A 19,504-nucleotide genomic window follows, 5' to 3' on the forward strand; every position below is an offset into this window, starting at 1 on the left:
TTCGGGGCTTATATCTGAATGATGTCTGAGGCTACAGAGGCTATCATTCAGATACCGGCATTTTCAGCCGGCGATTCCGTACACCATAAGAACGATCATAGCGGCTGTTCCGCCGCTTGATCGTTCTTACGTGCGGCGGGAGGGGACGTCCCCCCCCTCCCGCCGCCCTCCGGTGCTACTACCGACTCACCTCAGCGATCGGTGAGTCGGATAGCGGATCCGCCGGCGCCGGATGTTCACCATAGAGATTTCCGGCGGACCAGATGGTCGCCGGAGTCTCTATGATCGTTCGGAGGCCGGGCGCGATGTTATGACGTCACGCCCGGCCTCTGCATTCAAAAAAACGGCGCCGCTTCGGCTGTGAAGCAGCGATCGTTTTATTTTTTTTTTTTTTATTTTAGGCTTCCCAGCCTAGAGGTGATATTTGGGGTCTTATTGACCCCATATCTCACTGTAAAGAGGACTGATCGTGTCATATTCCTATTACAAGGGATGTTTACATTCCTTGTAATAGGAATAAAAGTGATCAAAAAAAAAAAATTTTTTTTTAAAGTGTAAAAATAAAAATTTTTAAGTAAAATTAACAATAAAAAAAAAAAATTTTAAAGCGCCCCTGTCCCCGTGAGCTCGCACGCAGAAGCGAACGCATACGTAAGTCCCGCCCACATATGAAAACGGTGTTCAAACCACACATGTGAGGTATCGCCGCGAACGTTAGAGCGAGAGCAATAATTTTGGCCCTAGACCTCCTCTGTAACTCAAAACATGTAACCAGTAAAAAATGTTAAAGCGTCGCCTATGGGGATTTTTAAGTACCAAAGTTTGGCGCCATTCCACGAGCGTGTGCAATTTTGAAGCGTGACATGTTAGGTATCCATTTACTCGGCGTAACTTCATCTTTCACACAATGCAAAAAAATTTGGCTAACTTTGCTGTTTTGTTTTTTTTTAAAGCATGAAACTGTTTTTTTTAAAAAAAAAAACGCGTTTGAAAAATTGCTGCGCAAATACCGTGCAAGATAAAAAGTTGCAATGACTGCCATTGTATTCTCTAGGGTCTCTGCTAAAAAAACATATATAATGTTTGGGGGTTCTATCTAATTTTATAGCAAAGAAATTATGATTTTTGACATGTAGGAGCGAAGTGTCAGAAATGGCCTGGATGCGAAGTGGTTAACTACTTCAGCCCCAGAAGATTTCACCACCTTCCTGACCAGAGCATTTTTTGCAATACGGCACTGCGTTGATTTAACGGACAATTGTGCGGTTGTACCCAAACAAAATGTATGTCCTTTATTTTCCCCACAAATAGAGCTTTCTTTTAGTGGTATTTGATCACCTCTGCCTTTTTTTTGTGCTATTAAACAAAAAAAAATAGGATTTTTACATCATACGTACCTGTAAAATCCTTTTCTTTGAGTACATCATAGGACACAGAGTCAGGCTAATATCCATTACCTGCTGAGTTATACTTCAGCATTAGGTGAATGGACACTGGTAGACCAAAGATCTTCAGACAGAAAGTGATCCCCTATATAACCCTTCCCATACAGGAAATACTTTTGTTTAGTTTTGTAGCAAGCACTAAATCCTCAAAAAAGAGGGGAGGGATCTCTGTGTCCCATGATGTAATCAAAAGGATTTTACAGGTAAGTATGACGTAAAAATCCTATTTTCTTTTTCATACATCATGGGACACAGAGTCAGGCTAATATTCATTACCTGCTGGGACCTCCCAGAGCAATAGCCTTGAGGGGAGGGAGACACCCTGTCAAACAATAGCCATCAGAACTTATACAGCAGCCCGCAGTACACTGTGGCCGAAAGCCGAATCCTCGGCTGCTCGAACATCCACTTGATAACATTTTGTGAACGTATGCACTGAAGACCAGGTAGCAGGCTTACAAATCTGAGCCACAGATACCTGATGGCGAAAAGCCCAGGAGGTTCCTACACCCCTGATAGACTAAGCTCTCACCCTAAAGGGAGGAGCTTTATGTTTCAGACCATAGGTCTGAATGACCAATTGACGGACCCCATTGGCAAGGGAAGCTTTTGGAAGCTGCCTGCCCATTCTTGGGTCCTTTTGGTAAAACAAAAAAAAAAAAAGTTTGATCCTTGGATCTCCGCAGATCTAGACAAATAAACCTTGACTGCCTGGACAAGGTCCAAAGAATGCAGTTCTCTCTTCCACCGAATGAGGCTGAGAGAAAAAAAAGAAGGCAAAATAATGTCCCGATTTAAATGAAAGGCCGACACCACTTTTGGCAAAAAGGATGGAACAGGTCATAACACGACTCTGTCATGGTGAAGGATCAAGTATGGTTCCCTGCATGAAAGGGCCGCCAATCTAGACACCCTTCTAGCTGAGGTGATAACCATCAGGAAGGCTAGCTTGCATGACAGCAAGTCCAATGGAATTTCCTTAATAGGTTCAAATGTTTTTTTCTGTAACACAGACAGGACCAAGTTCAAGTCCCAAGGACACATAGATGACCTAATGGAAGGGAGCAAGCGAGTTGCCCTTTGCATAAAGATTCAGATCAGTGAATGGGAGGCTAAAGGACTTTGGAAGAACACTGATAGGGCTGAAACTTGACCTCTAATTGTACTCAAAGACAATTTGATTTCCACAGCTGACTGTAGAAAAGAGAGAATTCTCCCAATCACATATTTCCGAGGATGCCATTTTCTGGCTTTACTCCAAGCAATATAAAAGTCTTCCAGACCTTATGATAAATCTTCCTAGTGACAGCTTTTCTAGCATTCACTAGAGTAGACACCACTGGTCCGGAGATGCCACGGTCCTTTAACACCCTGACTTCACTAGCCATGCAGTCAAACTTAGAGACTGTAAATTGGGGTGTAATATAGGACCTTGAGACAGAAGATTGAGGCGACATGGCCCGTCTATTGTCAGTCTCACAATCTCCAGGAACCAGGGCCTTCTGGGCCAGGCTGGTGCCACCAGAATGACTGGAACCCCTCTCTCCGAATCCTGCACAACAAATGTGGAAGGAGAGGAATCGGAGGGAAAGAATAAACCAGGAAGTACTGGCTCCATGGAACTAACAGAGCCTCTGCTCCAATTGCCAGAGGATCTCTTGTTCGAGACATAAACTGCTGTAGCTTGTTGAACCTGGATGCCAGTAGGTCGACCTCTGGCCATCCCCAATGTTGGCAAATTTCCTGGAACACCTCTGGGTGTAGGGACCATTCCTCCCAGGCAGATCTGCTGGCAGCTGAGATAATCTGCTTTCCAGTTCTTTTCTACCGGTATATAGACCGCCGATATAATTGGCACATGTCTCTCTGCCCAGGCGAGTATGCAGTTCACCTCCTTCAGAGCTGAACGACTCCTGGTACTGCTTTGGTGGTTTATATAGGCCTCTGCCGTGGCATTGTCAGATTGAACTGTGATGGGGCAGTCCTGAAGCTCCACCGTCCAGGACCATAGGGCCAGATATACTGCCCGTAATTCTAGGACGTTGATGGACAGGGTCTGCTCTGTCCCTGACCATTTCCCCTGAGCTGTGAGCCCATCTGGGGTCACTCCCCAGCCTGAGAGAGACTGTCATCTGTAGTCAGTACTCTCCAAGTTACCGGGTGAAAGGATTTTGCCTTTCGCAGGTTCTGATCCTGCAACCACCAGTTTAGACTTAAGCATGCTTGAAGGAGATAAGCACATTGGATAATCCAGGGCTTTTCTTCCTCTGTTCCAAGCCAACAAGATGGTCTTGTTGTAAGGGCCTGGAATGGAACTGGACATAGGGCAGATCCGAATGGAGGGTTGTCTGGTGCCCCTTATCTGACGCAACTGATCCTTCAGGGCACAGATCCTTACGGGTGGCAAGACCAGGTTTAGGATCAGACCTAAATACTTTAGACCAGGGATATGCAATTAGTGGACCTCCAGCTGTTGCAGAACTACAAATCCCATGAGGCATAGCAAGACTCTGACAGCCACAAGCATGACTCGCAGAGGCACGATGGGACTTGTAAGTTAGCAACAGCTGGAGGTCCGCTAATTGCATATCCCTGCTTTAGACTTTGAGCTGGTCTCAAAGCTGACTTTTCGGTATTTATGATCCAGCCTAAGCTTTTCAAATACCGCACTGTGTATATTGTGCTCTGTTCTAGAGCCTGTACTAAGTGATCTTTGAGCAGGAGGTTGTCCAGATACCCAAGCACCAGGATCCCTTGGGCCCTTAAAAGACCCAGTACTGGTGCTAGGACCTTTGTGAACATTCGGGGAGCTGTAGCAAGCCCGAAGGGTAGAACCACAAACTGAAAAGAACGTTCCTCTACTGCAAAATGTAGGAACCTCTGATGAGGCTGAAAGATAGATATGTGCAAGTACACATCCTTTATATTAATGCAGGCTAGAAAGTCTCCCCTCTGGAGTGAGGTTACTACTGAGCGGACAGACTCCATCCGAAAAGGACTGTATCAATAGTTACTTGTTAGGTCCAAAATGGGCCTTGTGTCCCAGTTTGGTTTCTGAACCGTAAACAGGTTTGAGTAAAACCCTGTGCCCCTTTCGAATACAGGAACCTCTACAATCACTTCCACGTCACCCCCTGGACAGATCGAGATGCAAACTGCAGTCTCCTTGGCAACGACATGAAATCGCTCCCAAGAGCACCTCCTTCATTCCTCTGGCCTGTCAGCATGGGTAATAACAACATTCACCCAGAATGGCAAGCAGGCTAACATAAAATTAGCAACTAATCAGAGACATGGGGAGCAGAAACAAGGCTAACATTAATAAAAAAAATAATTATAATAAAGTAAAAATTATTATAAAAATAATGTAATAGTTATAAAGCTAAGAGAAGGGAGGCTACTCAAAAAGTACCTATGGGTACACATTCTCCATCTGGAAGAGTGTGTAGGACACCTTAGGATGGATTGTGCAATAAAGGAGGGGGGTGACTTTATGAACTTCCCCCATATGCTTCCATTATAGCCTCTTTGGGGTATCCCCATAGGTACTTTTTGAGTAGCCTCCCTCCTCTTAGCTTTATAACTATATTACATTATTTTTATAATAATTTTTACTTTATTATAATTATTTTTTTAATTAACGTAGCCTTGTTTCTGCTCCCTATGTCTCTGATTAGTTGCTAATTTTATGTTAGCCTGCTTGCCATTCTGGGTGAATGTTGTTATTACCCATGCTGACAGGCCAGAGGAATGAAGGAGGCGCTCTTGGGAGCGATTTCATGTCGTTGCCAAGGAGACTGGAGTTTGCATCTCAATCTGTCCAGGGGGTGACGTGGAAGTGATTGTAGAGGTTCCTGTATTCGAAAGGGGCACAGGGTTTTACTCAAACCTGTTTACGGTTCAGAAACCAAACTGGGATACAAGGCCCATTTTGGACCTAACAAGTATTGGTGACACCAATACAGTGATCAGTGCTTTTTAAATATAAAAAAAAAAACAAAAAAAACACTGTCCCTGTATAAATGATACTGCCAGGAAAGGGGGGTTAACATCAGGGGGCAATTAAAGGGTTAAATGTGTGCCTAGAGGGTGCTTGCTAACTGTGTGGATATGGTTTGACTGGAGGAAGAATATTATACTATCTGATACAAAATGGATTACCCTAATATTGACATTAACATTTGCAGAAGTTGGTGTTTATTCTAGGGCTGCGGAAATTACTGATTAATTCCTCAATTAATCGTTAACTTTTTTGTTCGATCAAAACTCTTTTGATCAGTGGTGCCCGAGCTGACCATTCAACTGCGCATGCACTGATCCAAAGCCAGCTGGGCTCGGGAAAACTCGGACCCGCTCGGCCGGGCAGCGCATGCGCAGTGATGTAATTGCACTGGCCGGCGCCATTTTTGAATAGATCGAGAGAGACCACGGTGGCTGGAGACTCCTGTCCTGCAGTGCACTCGTCGGCAGAGGAGCCCAGCAGGGGGTGACACTGACGCCTGACGGTGAGGAGAGTGAAGCTGGGGGGATAGCGTTGTAAAAAAGAGGACAGAGAGAGGAGGACATTACTGGGAGCCGGGAGGATGAAGCCATGCAGGGGACAGAGACTGATGTGGTCTGTGACTGTCCACCATCATATTACTTGCTCCAGTCCACATAATCAGTGTGCTGTGTCGTCCTCCTCCTGTGCCCCTTTCACCTCTCCACAGGTCAGGGCAGCACTGTACTGCCCTGACCTGTGGTGAGGTGAAAGGGGCACAGCACACTGATAATGTGGAGAAGTAATATCATGGTGAGCAGAGGAGGCTACTGTGAGGGGGTGAGGACACCATCATGTCCGCAGCCTATGTCCACCTCCTGCAGTATGTCCACAGCCTCTGTCCACCTCATGCAAAAATTACTTACGTCAGTGCTACAGTTTGAATTTAAAACGTATTTGTGTGAACTGTGAAGTTAAGTCATGGATTGTGGAAACTAACTAGTGTCGGGTGATTGTATATAGTGTATACTACATTTACCACTGACTAATGCAGAGTTGTAATGCAAGGAGATCAGCTAAAAGTAGTTGGATCTGTATGTGCATTAGAATTAATCGAAATTAGTCGATTAATTTTTTTTTTTTTTAAATCGAACACGAAAATTTTAATAAGTAACAGCCCTAGTTTATTCATGCAATTTTTAAATAATCATAACCAAACCCACTTTGAATGCCCACATGACTTGCTAAGACACCCAAAAAGAAAAAAGTTCTGCTTCTCCTCCTTGCCCAACAATATTTGCAATGTTTTATTTCTGACAGGTACCCATTCCCACTTCTGCTTGGCCCACCTAGGTAAACCAAAAGGAAATTTGCTTGCCCCCAAGCAACAAGGTTGTGGGTCCCTTCAGAAAGCACAGCATGACTCATGCAGGGGTAGTGGGGGGGATCTGGCTGTTAAGTCGCAAGAAGTCATGACCTTTCCATATTCAATATGGTGGCGCCCAAAACTGGCAAAGAACTGGCCTGGCTGAGGACAGTGCTAGATCCCTGGACTGGTAAGTGCATGTTTATTAAAAGTCAGACGCTACAGTATTTGCAGCTTCTGACTTATTAACTTCAATAAAAGGGCACTTTCACCCCCTTCCTGCCCAGGCCAATTTTCAGCTTTCAGTTCTGTCGCACTTTGGACAATTGCACGGTCATGACACTACCTATATAATTTTTTTTTGTTATTACACACACCCTCACCCTCTCATTTCTTGAGGCCCAAAAATGCCAGTACAGTACAAATGTCACTTTTTTTTTTTTTTTTTTTAGAAAGCAGAGACATGGTGAGGTTTTAAAAAAATATATATATTTTTACATACTGTCACCAGTGCAGTACAACGTCATCATAGAACTGGTGTGGCAGTGATTAGGGACACACTGGTGACCGTATGTGAAACAAACAAAAAAAAATTTTCAATTTTTTTCTTTTTTTTTTTGGAAAAAAAAAAAAAAAAAATGTAAAATTTTAAACACACTGTGACCAGAGCAATACAACGTTACCGTAGTCAGGTGTTTTTTTTTTGTTTTTTTTTTTTAAATGCACAGGATTGCTTATACCGGGGTATTTCACTGTTATAAGCAACCATTTTTACTGAACAAAATTGACTCATTCAGTGTTTACTATTGTATTCTTAGTTGTGACTGGCCCTGTCTTTACCATGTGATCACTGTTACTAAGCAACACAATGAATGATATGAATCAAAGACATTCATGGTGTACAATTGTCATGTGATCTGCTGTGAGTGGTCACATCGTTCACATGGTAGCGGCTGGTACACTGATCAGTCATCTGCTGTGTCTGGTGGACACAGCAGGTGACAGATCATACTGCAGTGCGGCCTTTCCAGGACATCATACGATGTCCACCTAGAACAACTACCCTATTTTTGGATCATAAGACGCACTTTTTTTCCCCCCCAGAAATATGGGGGAAATGTCCCTGCGTCTTATGGTGCCAATATAAGACAGGCACCCCTCCTCCGCCGCCCCCTGCCACCACTCACATCGCCTCCCGCCGACACCACTAGAAGAGAGGGGGGATAGACTTCCAAACCCCCCGTGGGCGCCGGGCAAGACAGAAAACAGGCCACTATGGGCCTGATGGAGGAGGGAGAAGTGCCAGCTGTCCCTCAGGGAGCCTGGCACCATAGAGGCAGAGAGAATGCAAAGCCGGATACTCTGACAGGAGCGGCCGGAGAAAGAGGCGAAGGCAGGAGTCGGCTCCCAGGAACGATGGCCGGGGAGGAGGAGGGGAGCGGACCGAGGACAGGAGGAATAGGCAGGCCGCTGGGATAACATCAGGTAAGGCAATGGAAAATATTTTAGTACACCATTTGGTTCAGAATATTTTTTCTTTTTTCTTGTTTTCAACCTCTAAAACCTAGGTGCGTCTTATGGAGCGAAAAATATGGTAAATGCCCCGTCCGGCCATCATTAATCTATAGGCTGGGCAGGAACTGGTTAAAGCCAGATCTTTCCCAATTCTTTATATCACCATCTCTACTGAACCATTTCAATCAGTTTGTGTGTTTGTTGTAATATACAGTTGTGTTCAAAATAGCAGTCCAACATCACTAACCAGATCAATCACTGTTTTTGGTAAATAAAAAAAAAAAAAAAAAAAAAAGTATATATTTCTACATAGCAAATAATTTACTAGTAGGTGTAGTAGAGTAATAGAAAACCAACAGACCCAACATTCATGACATGCCTGCTGCAGATTCTGTGTAATTGAAAGGGGCGTGTTCAAAATAGTGTAGCGTTCAATTAGTGAGGTCATTCGGTCTGTGAAAAAACAAGTGGCCATTATTTAAAGGCGAAGGCAGCAAATGTTGTACATGCTGGGTATAGCACATTTCTCTCTGAAAATAAGAGTAAAATGGATGTTCCAGACATTGTTCAGAAGATCAGCATACTTTGATTAAAAAGTTGATTGGAGAGGGGAAACGTAAAAAGAAGAAAAAAAGGTCTAAAGTTACCTGTGAGTACTGTAACATTCATAAGACTCCTACATGGAAAAAGTGAAGCCCCATTGTTGAAAAAAAAAACGATATGCGCTGAAGAGGTTATAATTTGCCAAAGAACACATTGACTGGCCTAAAGACAGTAGCATTTTGTGGACTGATGAAAGATTTTTCTTTTTGGGTCTAGGGGCCACAGACAGTGTGTCAGACTACCCCCAAACACTGAATTCAAGCCACAATACACTGAGGCATGGTGGCGCAAGCATCATGATATGGGGATATTTCTCATACGAGGGATCCATGGATCAGTTTGAATACATCAAAACACTTGAAGAGGTCATGTTGCCTTATGCCGAAGAGGAAATGCCCTTGAAATGGGTGTTTCAACAATACAACTACCGCAAACACACCTGTAAGCGAGCAGCATCTTGGTTCCAGACCAACAAGATTAACGTTATGGAGTGGCCAGCCCAATCCCCAGACCTTAATCCAATAGAAAACTTGTGGGGTGACATCAAAAATGCTGTTTGAAGTAAAACTAAGAAATGCAGAGGAATTGTCTGGGGCTGGAATTACCTGCTCACAGGTGCCAGAAGTTGGTTAACTCCATGCAACACAGATGTGAAACAGTTCTCTGAAACAGTGGTTATACAATTAAATATTAGTTCAGTTGTACACAGAGAAGCTAATTCTTCAAGAATTTGTAAGTTTATACAGTAAATGTTTGAGTTTGTAAAGGAAAATGTAGACACTGCTATTTTTTTTTTTGGTAAAGACGAATATCCCTTTTTCTTCACTCTCTGTAAAGTAAAAACAAAATTTGAAACATTTTTCTTCACGTTTTGATTTGAAATAGACTCTGCAGTGTTCCCAATGCATTTACGTGTATGAAAATAAAAGCTATTAGAATGATTTTGAGCTTTTCCCCACTTTTTTAAACATACTGCTATTATTTTTAAACACAACTGTATACTTGTATTTTTTAGGCATCTTAAAAAAATGTTTTCTCATTATTCTTGAAAATTCAATCACAATAAAAAAGGGAAAAAGGGACGCAAATGAACATCCACACGTCTAGTGCATATATTTTTAACAATCTTTTTCAATTATAAAGTTTGTAATTGTTTGCAAAACAAAATCTTTACTCTAAAAGAATTAACTAACATTGAAGAGAAAAACTGCACAATGTGCACCATAATCCATGGCAGAAACAATCAGACAGACACTTAAAAGCAGATTCTTAAAAGTGGACACAGCTTAGACTGATCAGTTTTCTTCTGGAGCCTTGGTGTATAATTACACTACGGAAAAATGATGTCTTTTTAAAATTGTGTAGATTTATCACGTGGCAACAGAATGAAAATATGATTATTTTTTTTTCTGTTGATCACATAGACTGCAAAATAAAAACATCTTGTGTGGTACCAACTCTTTGTCCAAATACATCACTCCTGTAAAGAAGAAAAAATACATACTATTAATTTTTTGTCAGCTTGTATCTCAGGATAAAATATATTACGAAAAAAAAAAAAAAAAAAAAGTGTACTTGACATTATACATTTTTAATCCATACCAATTAAAGAGAAAGTTACAAAACACATACTGTACATACAAACAGCAGGGAGAGTTAATCTCACAGGAGTGGACATTAGGAACACAATACTATTAACTTTATGAACCAAATTCCTTTGTACTGTTTTACTTGCACAGTTCACATAAATTTTGTTTTTGATGCGACACTTATATAAAAGCTTTGGTTGTCAAATTTCTACACTTCTATAGTCAACAGAAAATGAATGCTATACTGCGATCTATGAATATCTAGATTGAGGTTTACCGTTAAAAAAAAAAAAATGATTGGCTAAGAACATACAAGCTTTGGTTTTGTGAGCCAGGCATGTATGACTAAGGGCAGGTTCACATTACCTGCAGCCGCAGCTTGCAGCAGGGAGGGATCCGGTACATCCCTGTTCTCCATTTCAGAGGTGAATCAGGTCCGAATGTTTGCCTGAATTCGGACCTGAAACTAAGCCAAAGACACACAGGACCCTTGTCCTGTGCGGCCGCCCCAGAGCTGTGTAAACCGGCTCCATTGAGAGCCGGGCACAGTCTCCTGTCATGCGAATTGGATGTGGAAAACCCAGCCAAAATCGGAATTCTGCAGTTGTTACAATATTCACATTTAAAACTGAACTCTAGGGACTGGAAAAGAAAACTGCCTCTGTAGTAGGGCTGCCTGCACACTGCAAGGGTTAAATGCTTGGTTTTTGCATACTACATCAGGAAAATATTGGAAGTTACACATACCTTTTAAATCCATATCTTAGAGGACAGGACAGAGGCTGTCAATAACCTTCAGGCTATTGTACACTGGCAAAGCCACTCGCAGCTTTAGTTTTTAGAGCTTACATATACCCAGTGAAGTGACTAGCCTCAGGTGATACAGAGATGAAAAATCCTCCTACAAAAAGGTTTTACCTGTTTATCTGCCATCTTCTCTTCTTACACTCTACAGAGCTCAGTGTCAAGAGCTTTAAGAGCTCATTGGAGGGAAGGTACACACGCCCCTTAACACAGCTCATAGGAACAGAGCTGAGGCTGTCAATCTGCTGGAGCGCCCTCCCGTGTCACCTTTTTCTCTTGCTGTCAGGAAAAACTTGTTAGAAGTGATTCATGCAGAGGAATGAGGCAGCAGACATTGCTCTGGATTGAGACAAGCACATACTATAGAGCAGGGATATGCAATCAGCGGCCCTCCAGCTGTTGCAAAACTACAAGTCCCATCATGGCTCTGCCTCTGTGTGTCATGCTTGTGGCTGTCAGAGTCTTGCTATACCTCATGGGACTTGTAGCTCTGCAACTGCTGGAGGTCTGTTAATTGCATATCCCTGCTATAGAGGGATATTCTTTGTTCGTATTTCATGTCTGAGGTTTACAACCACTTTAACCACTTGCCTACTGGGCACTTTCACTCCCCTTCCTGTCTAGCCAATTTTCGGCTTTCAGCGTTGACACACTTTGAATGAAGATTGCGCAGTCATGCAAGACTGTACTCAAATTAAAATTTTAGCATTTTTTTCATACAAATAGAGCTTTATTTAGGTGGTATTTAATCACCGCTGGGCTTTTTTTTTTTGCAAAACACAAAAACGGAAACAAAAAACAAAAAACAAAAAAAAAAAAGGTTTTTGTTTGCCAGTAAACTTTGTAAATAAGTAATTTTTGTCCTTCACTTGTGGGCACTGATAGGCAGTACTGATGGGCACTGAAAGGCAGCACCGACTGGCATAACTATTGGGCACTGATGGTCACTGAACTGTAATCAGGGCACTGATGATCAGTGTCCTATTTACCTGTACAGGTCTCCCCTGCGAGGAGATGCTGCTGATTGGCTCTCTTCGCCACACGCTGTCAGTGTGAGCCGATAAACAGCACTTCCTTGTTTACATGTGACCGGCTGTGATTGAACACAGCTGATCACATGGGTAAAGAGCCGCGTCATCGGCTCTTTTTCCGAGATCAGGGTCACGTCATGTCCTAGGAACACTGTGCGGCCGCTGCGCTGGGTGTGTGAGAGTGGCAGTTCTGGGGTGCCATCATATGTCGTGCCACCCCGCCGCCGTCATTTTACTATATGGTGGGCGGCAAGTGGTCCACTTTCCAAACCACACATATATGACGGCCGCAAGGTGGCTCTGCCATCCCGGGCGGCTGTCATCGGCTTCCTGGCTGTCTGGGGGGGGCACTCGGGAGCCAATGCGCATGCCCGGCGGCCGTGATGTCTGCCGGGCACCCGCAATTGCTTGTCACAGAGCAGGGACGTGGATCTGTGTGCAAACACACAGATCCATGTCCTGCCAGGGGAGAGGAGACTGATCGTGTGTTCCTGGTATATAGGGACACTGATCGGTCACGTTCCCCCCAGTTAGAATCACTCCCTAGGTAACACATTTAACCCCTTGCCCTTGATCGCCCCTAGTGTTAACCCCTTCCCTGCCAGTGACATTTATACAGTAATCAGTGTATATTTATAGCACTGATCGCTGTACAATTGTCAATGGTCCCAAAAACGTGTCAAAAGTGTCCAATATGTCCGCCGCAATATCACAGTCCTGACAAAAATCGCTGATCGCCGCCATTACTAGTAAAAAATATAAATAAATAAAAATGCCATAAATCTGTCCCCTATTTTGTAGATGCTATAACTTTTGCGCAAACCAATCAATATATACGCTTATTGCGATTTTTTTTATACCAAAAATATGTAGAAGAATACGTATCAGCCTAAACTGAGGAAGAAATTTTTTTGTTTTAAAAATTGAGATATTTATTATAGCAAAAAGTAAAAAATAGTGTTTTTGTCGCTTTTTTTTGTTTATAGCGCAAAAAGCTCTATTTTTATTTGGGTACAGCACTGCATGACCGCGCAACTGCCATTCAAAATGTTACAGCGCTGAAAGCTGAAAATTGGCCTGGGCAGGAAGGGGGTGAAAATGCCCTGTATTAGTATTGGACAGAGTGGAAACGGTCTAGAACACCCAGTAGGTTTTTATTGCCGTCTGTGCCTCCAGGGAGATTCAACCTCTCTATTTGTCCTCTTTACCATTATCATTGAAAGTAAAAGAAAATCCCAAGTTTGGGTTGTCCCCAGAAATGGAATAGAAAGGAAACCTTCCAATGGTGAATAGTTCTGGTTACCTGGGGGCACCAAGGGATTCCCTTACTTTGCAGGGATTTCTTCTCACTTCCTGTTTTGGCTAGGGAACAGGAAGTGAAAGTAAATCTCCCGTATAGGACACAGATGACAAAAAATAACTAAAAAAGTTTTGCCTATACTGCTACTTTAAAACACTTCATCAGATAAACCCTCCCCTACCATGTAATCCTTAGTTCCTGGGTCACATTCCATAAAAAAAAAAAAAAAGTCCAGTTTTCTTTAGGGCACTTTCCAACTGCCAGCGCCCGGGCGTCGGCGGTAAAGCATCGCTATTTTTACCGTAGTTTTTGCAGTGCTTTTCGCCTGCTAGCGGGGAGCTTTTAACCCCCTCTAGTGGCCGGAAAAAGGGTTAAAACCGCCCAGAAAGCGCCGCTGCCCATTGATTTCAATGGGCAGGGGTGCTTTAGGAGCTGTTGTATTCACCGCTCCTACAGCGCTGCAAAGAAGCTGCTTGCAGGTCTTTTTTTATGTCCTGCCAGCACGGCGCCCCAGTGTGAAAGCACTCAGGCTTTCACACTGGGATTGCAGCTGAGGCTTTTTTCAGGCGCTATTTTTAGCGCTAAAGCGCCTGAAAAACGCCGCCAGTGTGAAAGGGGTCTTATTGTACAGGACATAGTCAATTATAACAGATGGAACATCCCAAAGCAGTAATGAGGGAAAGGCAACATAGGCAAAAAAAATTCTGCCAACAAACTCAAGAAACAAAATGCCCAAACAAGGCCACACCAAGTTCAAATGACAGACTGCAAGACTTGGTGGCCGAAACTGGCATCAACCGAAGCCTAAACATCAACTCGAAAAAGTATGGCAAATGTATGCACAGGCGGGCCAGGTCGACCTCTCAGAGCTGCACAACAGAAGCCTGATGTGAAAATACCCAAGTTGTGCCAACAGATTTAGTAGCGTCAGCCTTATTCTAAAAGGGATGCTCCTTACCCCTCAGAGAAAAGACATAAGAAATTATCTGGCTAATCCACCTCGCAAATCGTGGCTCGCAATACAAAAGACATTTGTTTGGCATTGACAAAAGCCTGATGGAGGCTGTGACCGCAATGTAAACCCGCACAGACCACACCACATCCAGACAATGCAGGGCTGCCTCCTTTGGTCTCTTAGGATAAGGGCAAAACAATATCCTCATTTAAGTGGACCCAGACACTTCTTTGTCTTGGCAGAAATAGCCACAAGAAAAGCCTTCTTATAGACAGGCACAAAAGAAATTTCCCAGATTGGTTCAAAGGGTGGCTTTTGAAGGACAGAACGATCGGGGTAGAACTCTCAGATCCCTAGTCTCCCCTACTTGGAACAGCACGCTACCTGGGAGAGTAGATAGTGACCATATATTGGTCAAATTATTGTAACCTCTCCTCTGTGTTTAGAGTCCTCCATTATTGCTGAAACCCCTATGGGGTATTTACAGCCACCAGAATTGGAGACTTTCAGCACAGTGCCTCATCCCCTGAAGGTATAACCTGATTCAGATGGTAACCACACCACTCCTGGAGCGGTCTATGCTTTGTTAGGCAGAAGAAACTCATTCAGAAGACATTTGTCTCTTGCATTTTTAGCCACAACACTTTAAAGAATTTCGCCCACACCTGTTCGATATGGCATCCACAGCAGTGCTGTAGATGACAATATTGCACCCACGTCGTGAGAAGGTAGGGGTATCAAGATGGTCCCTACACATGCGCCCTTGACCGGGTAATTGTGGCAAAATGGCTGCGTTCAAGCACATATAATGGCATTTTCACAATGTGGGTGCAATGCTTGTTGGAAGTCAGTCCTCCTGAGAGGAGCTGGCTCACACATGTGAGATGGTGCCCTTCTTAATAGGGCCTGCTCTATGACCTGGGCAATATAGCAAGCTGGAAAACAATTAGCACCAGATGCACAGGCCTGCTTTTAATGGGCCAGCACCTGACTTACCGTACCCTGGCCTCAACCTCGGACAGTCCCTGCGGCCCAAAGCCGGGGGTACTGATGCAGAAAACAGACACCTTTTGCAGTTTAGTTCTTATTTTGATAGGAGATTCTACTGTTCCTGCTAAAAATTGACGGTAACTGCTTTTCTAGGATATCTTCCAGGACGGCACAACCTGAGAGATGACTGGTCCACCTGACAAGAAACACAAACAACACATGAGGTTAAAAGGCCCCTCCCTTCCCCCTGCACCTCAGTTCTACCAAAGTAATAGTTTATCCAAGTGTCAGAGAGAAACTCTTCCCGTAGTACTTACATTAAACCAGGGGTGGGAAGTAGGCCCGCCGTCCTGGAAGATAGCCTAGAAAAGCAGTTACAGGTAAGTAACTGTCAATTTTCTCTAGTCATCTTCCAGGACGGCACAACCTGAGAGAATGGACAAGAAGTTCAAGGCCTACCTTAGGGCGGGACCAAAGCTTGTAAGACCTTCTTTCCAAATGTCAGATCCTGAGACGATAGCAGTTCCACTCTATAATGCTTCAAGCAGGTGTCCCGCTTCGCCCATGTGGCTGTTCAACAGATCTGTTCTATTGAGGCCCCAGCTCTTTCTGCCCAAGAGGCCACCAAAGATCTCGTTGAATGGGCTTTAAGGTTAACGGTTACTGGGGAACCTGTCTGTTCATAGGCCATTCCTATTGTCTGTCTAATACACCTAGCCACAATAGATTTAGATGCCTGCCCTCCCTTTCTAGGGCCGCTGAATAGAACCAAAAGGTGATTTGACTTCCTGAAGTCCTTCACTCTATGTATGTCAGCAAACACTTCCTGATATCATTAAATTAAATTTTTCCTCTCGCTCGTTTTTTTTTTCCACAAAAGAAGGGCAAAATGATCTCCTGAGAGCTATGAAACTGCGTTGCGACCTTGGGAAGATATAGTGGGTCTTGTCTCATAACCATTCTCTTTCAGTACCAACAGAAAAGGCTCCTTAATTGACAGATCCTGCAGGTCGCTTACCCTTCTGGCTGTATTGATGGCAAGTAAAAAGGCTAACTTTAGAGATAAAAATTTAACTGAGGGGGCGTGGCCGGAAGCCGAGCTAGATGGCAGCCTAATCTCCCAGCTCCACAAGCCCGCAGCGTAAAAGGCGATTCTAGGGGCAATCCACCTCATCTCTATGGGCAAGTCCAGGACACCCGCTCCTCTAAACCAAGGGGATCATCCCTACCCCCCCAGGGGCGACCACAGACCTCTACTCGTTCTTTAAACAGCCCGGAATGTCTCAGGACGAGGAGGCCAATATGGCGCCAGACACTAACGCGCCTGCACAGCGGAGTCCCGCTCAGTCTCCACGGCCAACTCCTGCCTGGCAGCAGCACTCAGAGGGACCTCGGCAGAACAAAGCGAGCCCCCGAGAACGCATCCACCACACAGAAGCGGTGAGTCCCCACCACTATTTGGACATCCAGACCGAGCAGCCGCATGGATCCCCGCCATGCGGCCCGCCTCCCCCTCATACTATACGCAATGCTCGGCAGCATTTCCGAGGCTTCTAAGAAAACAGCCCCAGATCCTATGTCACAGAGCATGGAGCCTGCGTCCCCGGGCTCCTCGGATCCATCTCAGGACTTTCCACCCCTGCCGGGCCCTGCAGACCCCCATCCCGGAACACATCGATCCCCTGAGGGGATGAAAGCGGGGCCCTGGGCAATGACTGCTACACCTCCCCCTCCCAAAGCACAGAGATTGTCCCGCTCCAGAGACCCCAGTGCTTCTAGACAACACAGCATCTGTGCCCTCCTATGCACAGAAAGCAGGCACTCCATTCTCCCTTCCAGCAGAGCACTCCACTACAGGAACTCCCCTGCAGCCACAAACGGGGACATGGTCAGACTCATGGGACCCCCCAGCACCTGGAATTAAATCACAGCATGAAGAAGGCGCATTAACCCCACGCACCCCACCACGTGGCCCATCCTCACTTCACCACCATTATAGTATTATAGTCCTATGCAGGACCCACTCATGCCTCCTCCGGCACTCTTATCTGCAAGCCATACCCACAAAAGAGGACTTTAGACAATTAATCAAAGATGTTAAATCTACATGTCGCACAGAAATCCAAGTACTTCAGACAGGCCTTAAACATCTGGCGGATAGAATGGAGATGGCTGAGGAGGAAATCCAGGAAACCAAACTGGCAGTTCACAGGACACAACTCCAGGGCGCAGACTACAGAGCAATGTTGAGAGATATGCAAAGGCATATAGAAGATCTGAATAGGGGGCGCCGTAACAACATTAGGGTGAGAGGTATCCCGGAATCAGAGGGCACCGAAGATCTGCAAACGACTCTGCAAACCATCTTTAACAATCTCATCCGTGAGCCACCGACGAAACACATAGAAATGGACAGGGCCCACCGGGCACTCCGCCCTAAAGGAGCTACCCCCAAACCCAGAGACATCATTTGCAGAATCAGCTCCTATCCTCTCAAAGAAGAAATCATGAGGCAGGCACGCCTGGCACGCAAAAGTAACCTTCGAGGACGTCCAGCTACAACTGTATACGGACCTATCATGGATCACTCTGCAAAAACATAGACTCCTCCAACCTCTACTGCAAATCTTACAGAAAGAAGCCATCACCTACCGATGGGGCTTTCCTTTTAGCCTCACAGCAAAGCACCAGGGCAAATCTGCTGTATTGCGATACCCAGAAGATCTCTGCACGTTTTGCGACATTTTGGAAATCTCAGCTCCACAAATGCCAGTCTGGGATATAGTGGCTACTCCCCCACCGCCACCCACTACATGGCAGAGAGTGCCAGCATCCAATCGGTCCAGGAACTCTGATACGCAACGCAAGCCCACTAAACATAAGGCACACTGAACCGCATATCCTGCGATCTCAAGCACCTAGGCTCAGTAAATAGGACTGTCCAGACAGCATTTAGTCTACTGCAACCCTAGATTAGCATCCCTAAGCATGCCCCTACGCCACTCTTTAGCTCGCCATTACGGGCAAGGTCCGGATGAGCTTCGAGATGACGGGCTTTGAATCCATCACCTACCACCCCCCCCCCCCCTTTTTCTAGTTAGATAAGGGTACACAGTATTAGGCTGTGTATGGTTCACAAGTTATTGTTGATAGAATGCGGACTCCCGGGGGTGCCTCTCTGCCCGTCCCACTTAGGATGGGGTTGGAGACCTCGGCCTGTTGGCCTTTCAAGGTTTGATAGCAAGGTTTATATTGTGTTATTATTGTGTATTAATTGAACTTTTCTCTCTCCACCAGTCCCTCCCTTTTCTTTCTTCCTAGCCATCATCCTGCATGCATAGATTTATGCAAGGAACTTCCTGGTCTCCTCCCGGAGAGTGCCTACCCTGAACCTGAGATCTCGACATCTAACAAGTCACAATTAGGTAAGCGAATAACCCCGCACCTCCACCCATCACCACTATGGCCAAGGTACTATCACTAAATGTACATGGATTGAACTCCAATAGGAAAAGACTCCTGGCACTGAGGGAGTTTAGACAGTCGGGAGCTGATATTATCATGGTCCAGGAGACCCATTATAATAAAGAGGGCTCGTTCGCATTTGCATCCAGGTATTATTCCCAAATTTATATAGCATCGGGCAATCATAAAAAGGCTGGAGTAGCCATACTCATTAAGCGAGGGGCTCCCTTTACCTGCGTGACCAAGCATTGTGATCCTCACGGCCACTTCATTATACTACAGGGACTGTGGCAAACACAAGACATGACGTTATGCGCACTATATGCCCCAAATTCCAAACATAACTTCCTATCCAGGGTGTATGCCCATATTTTTAGATCTACCCCTAGGGTTCTCATAGTGGGAGGCGATTTCAACCTCATTCAATCAGCTGCTGCAGATCGTCGGGCAATAGCCCCCCAG

The 19,504-nt window shown here is 44.8% G+C and overlaps 1 protein-coding gene across 5 annotated transcripts in view; it reads right to left on the bottom strand.

Moving 5' to 3' along the window:
• Nucleotides 1–9,996: 9,996 nt before the first annotated feature.
• BCLAF1 (BCL2 associated transcription factor 1) overlaps nt 9,997–19,504 on the bottom strand; it is a 64,436-nt gene continuing 54,928 nt past the window's right edge. For all 5 annotated transcript variants that reach the window (XM_073627336.1, XM_073627335.1, XM_073627334.1 and 2 more), the window contains one exon: nt 9,997–10,388. In XM_073627336.1, the coding sequence (XP_073483437.1) occupies nt 10,383–10,388 (6 nt within the window). In that variant the 3' untranslated portion in view covers nt 9,997–10,382. The remainder of the gene's footprint in view (nt 10,389–19,504) is intronic.

Source organism: Aquarana catesbeiana, linkage group LG04 (genome assembly GCF_042186555.1).
Source record: "Aquarana catesbeiana isolate 2022-GZ linkage group LG04, ASM4218655v1, whole genome shotgun sequence".
NCBI classification, from domain to species: domain Eukaryota; kingdom Metazoa; phylum Chordata; class Amphibia; order Anura; family Ranidae; genus Aquarana; species Aquarana catesbeiana.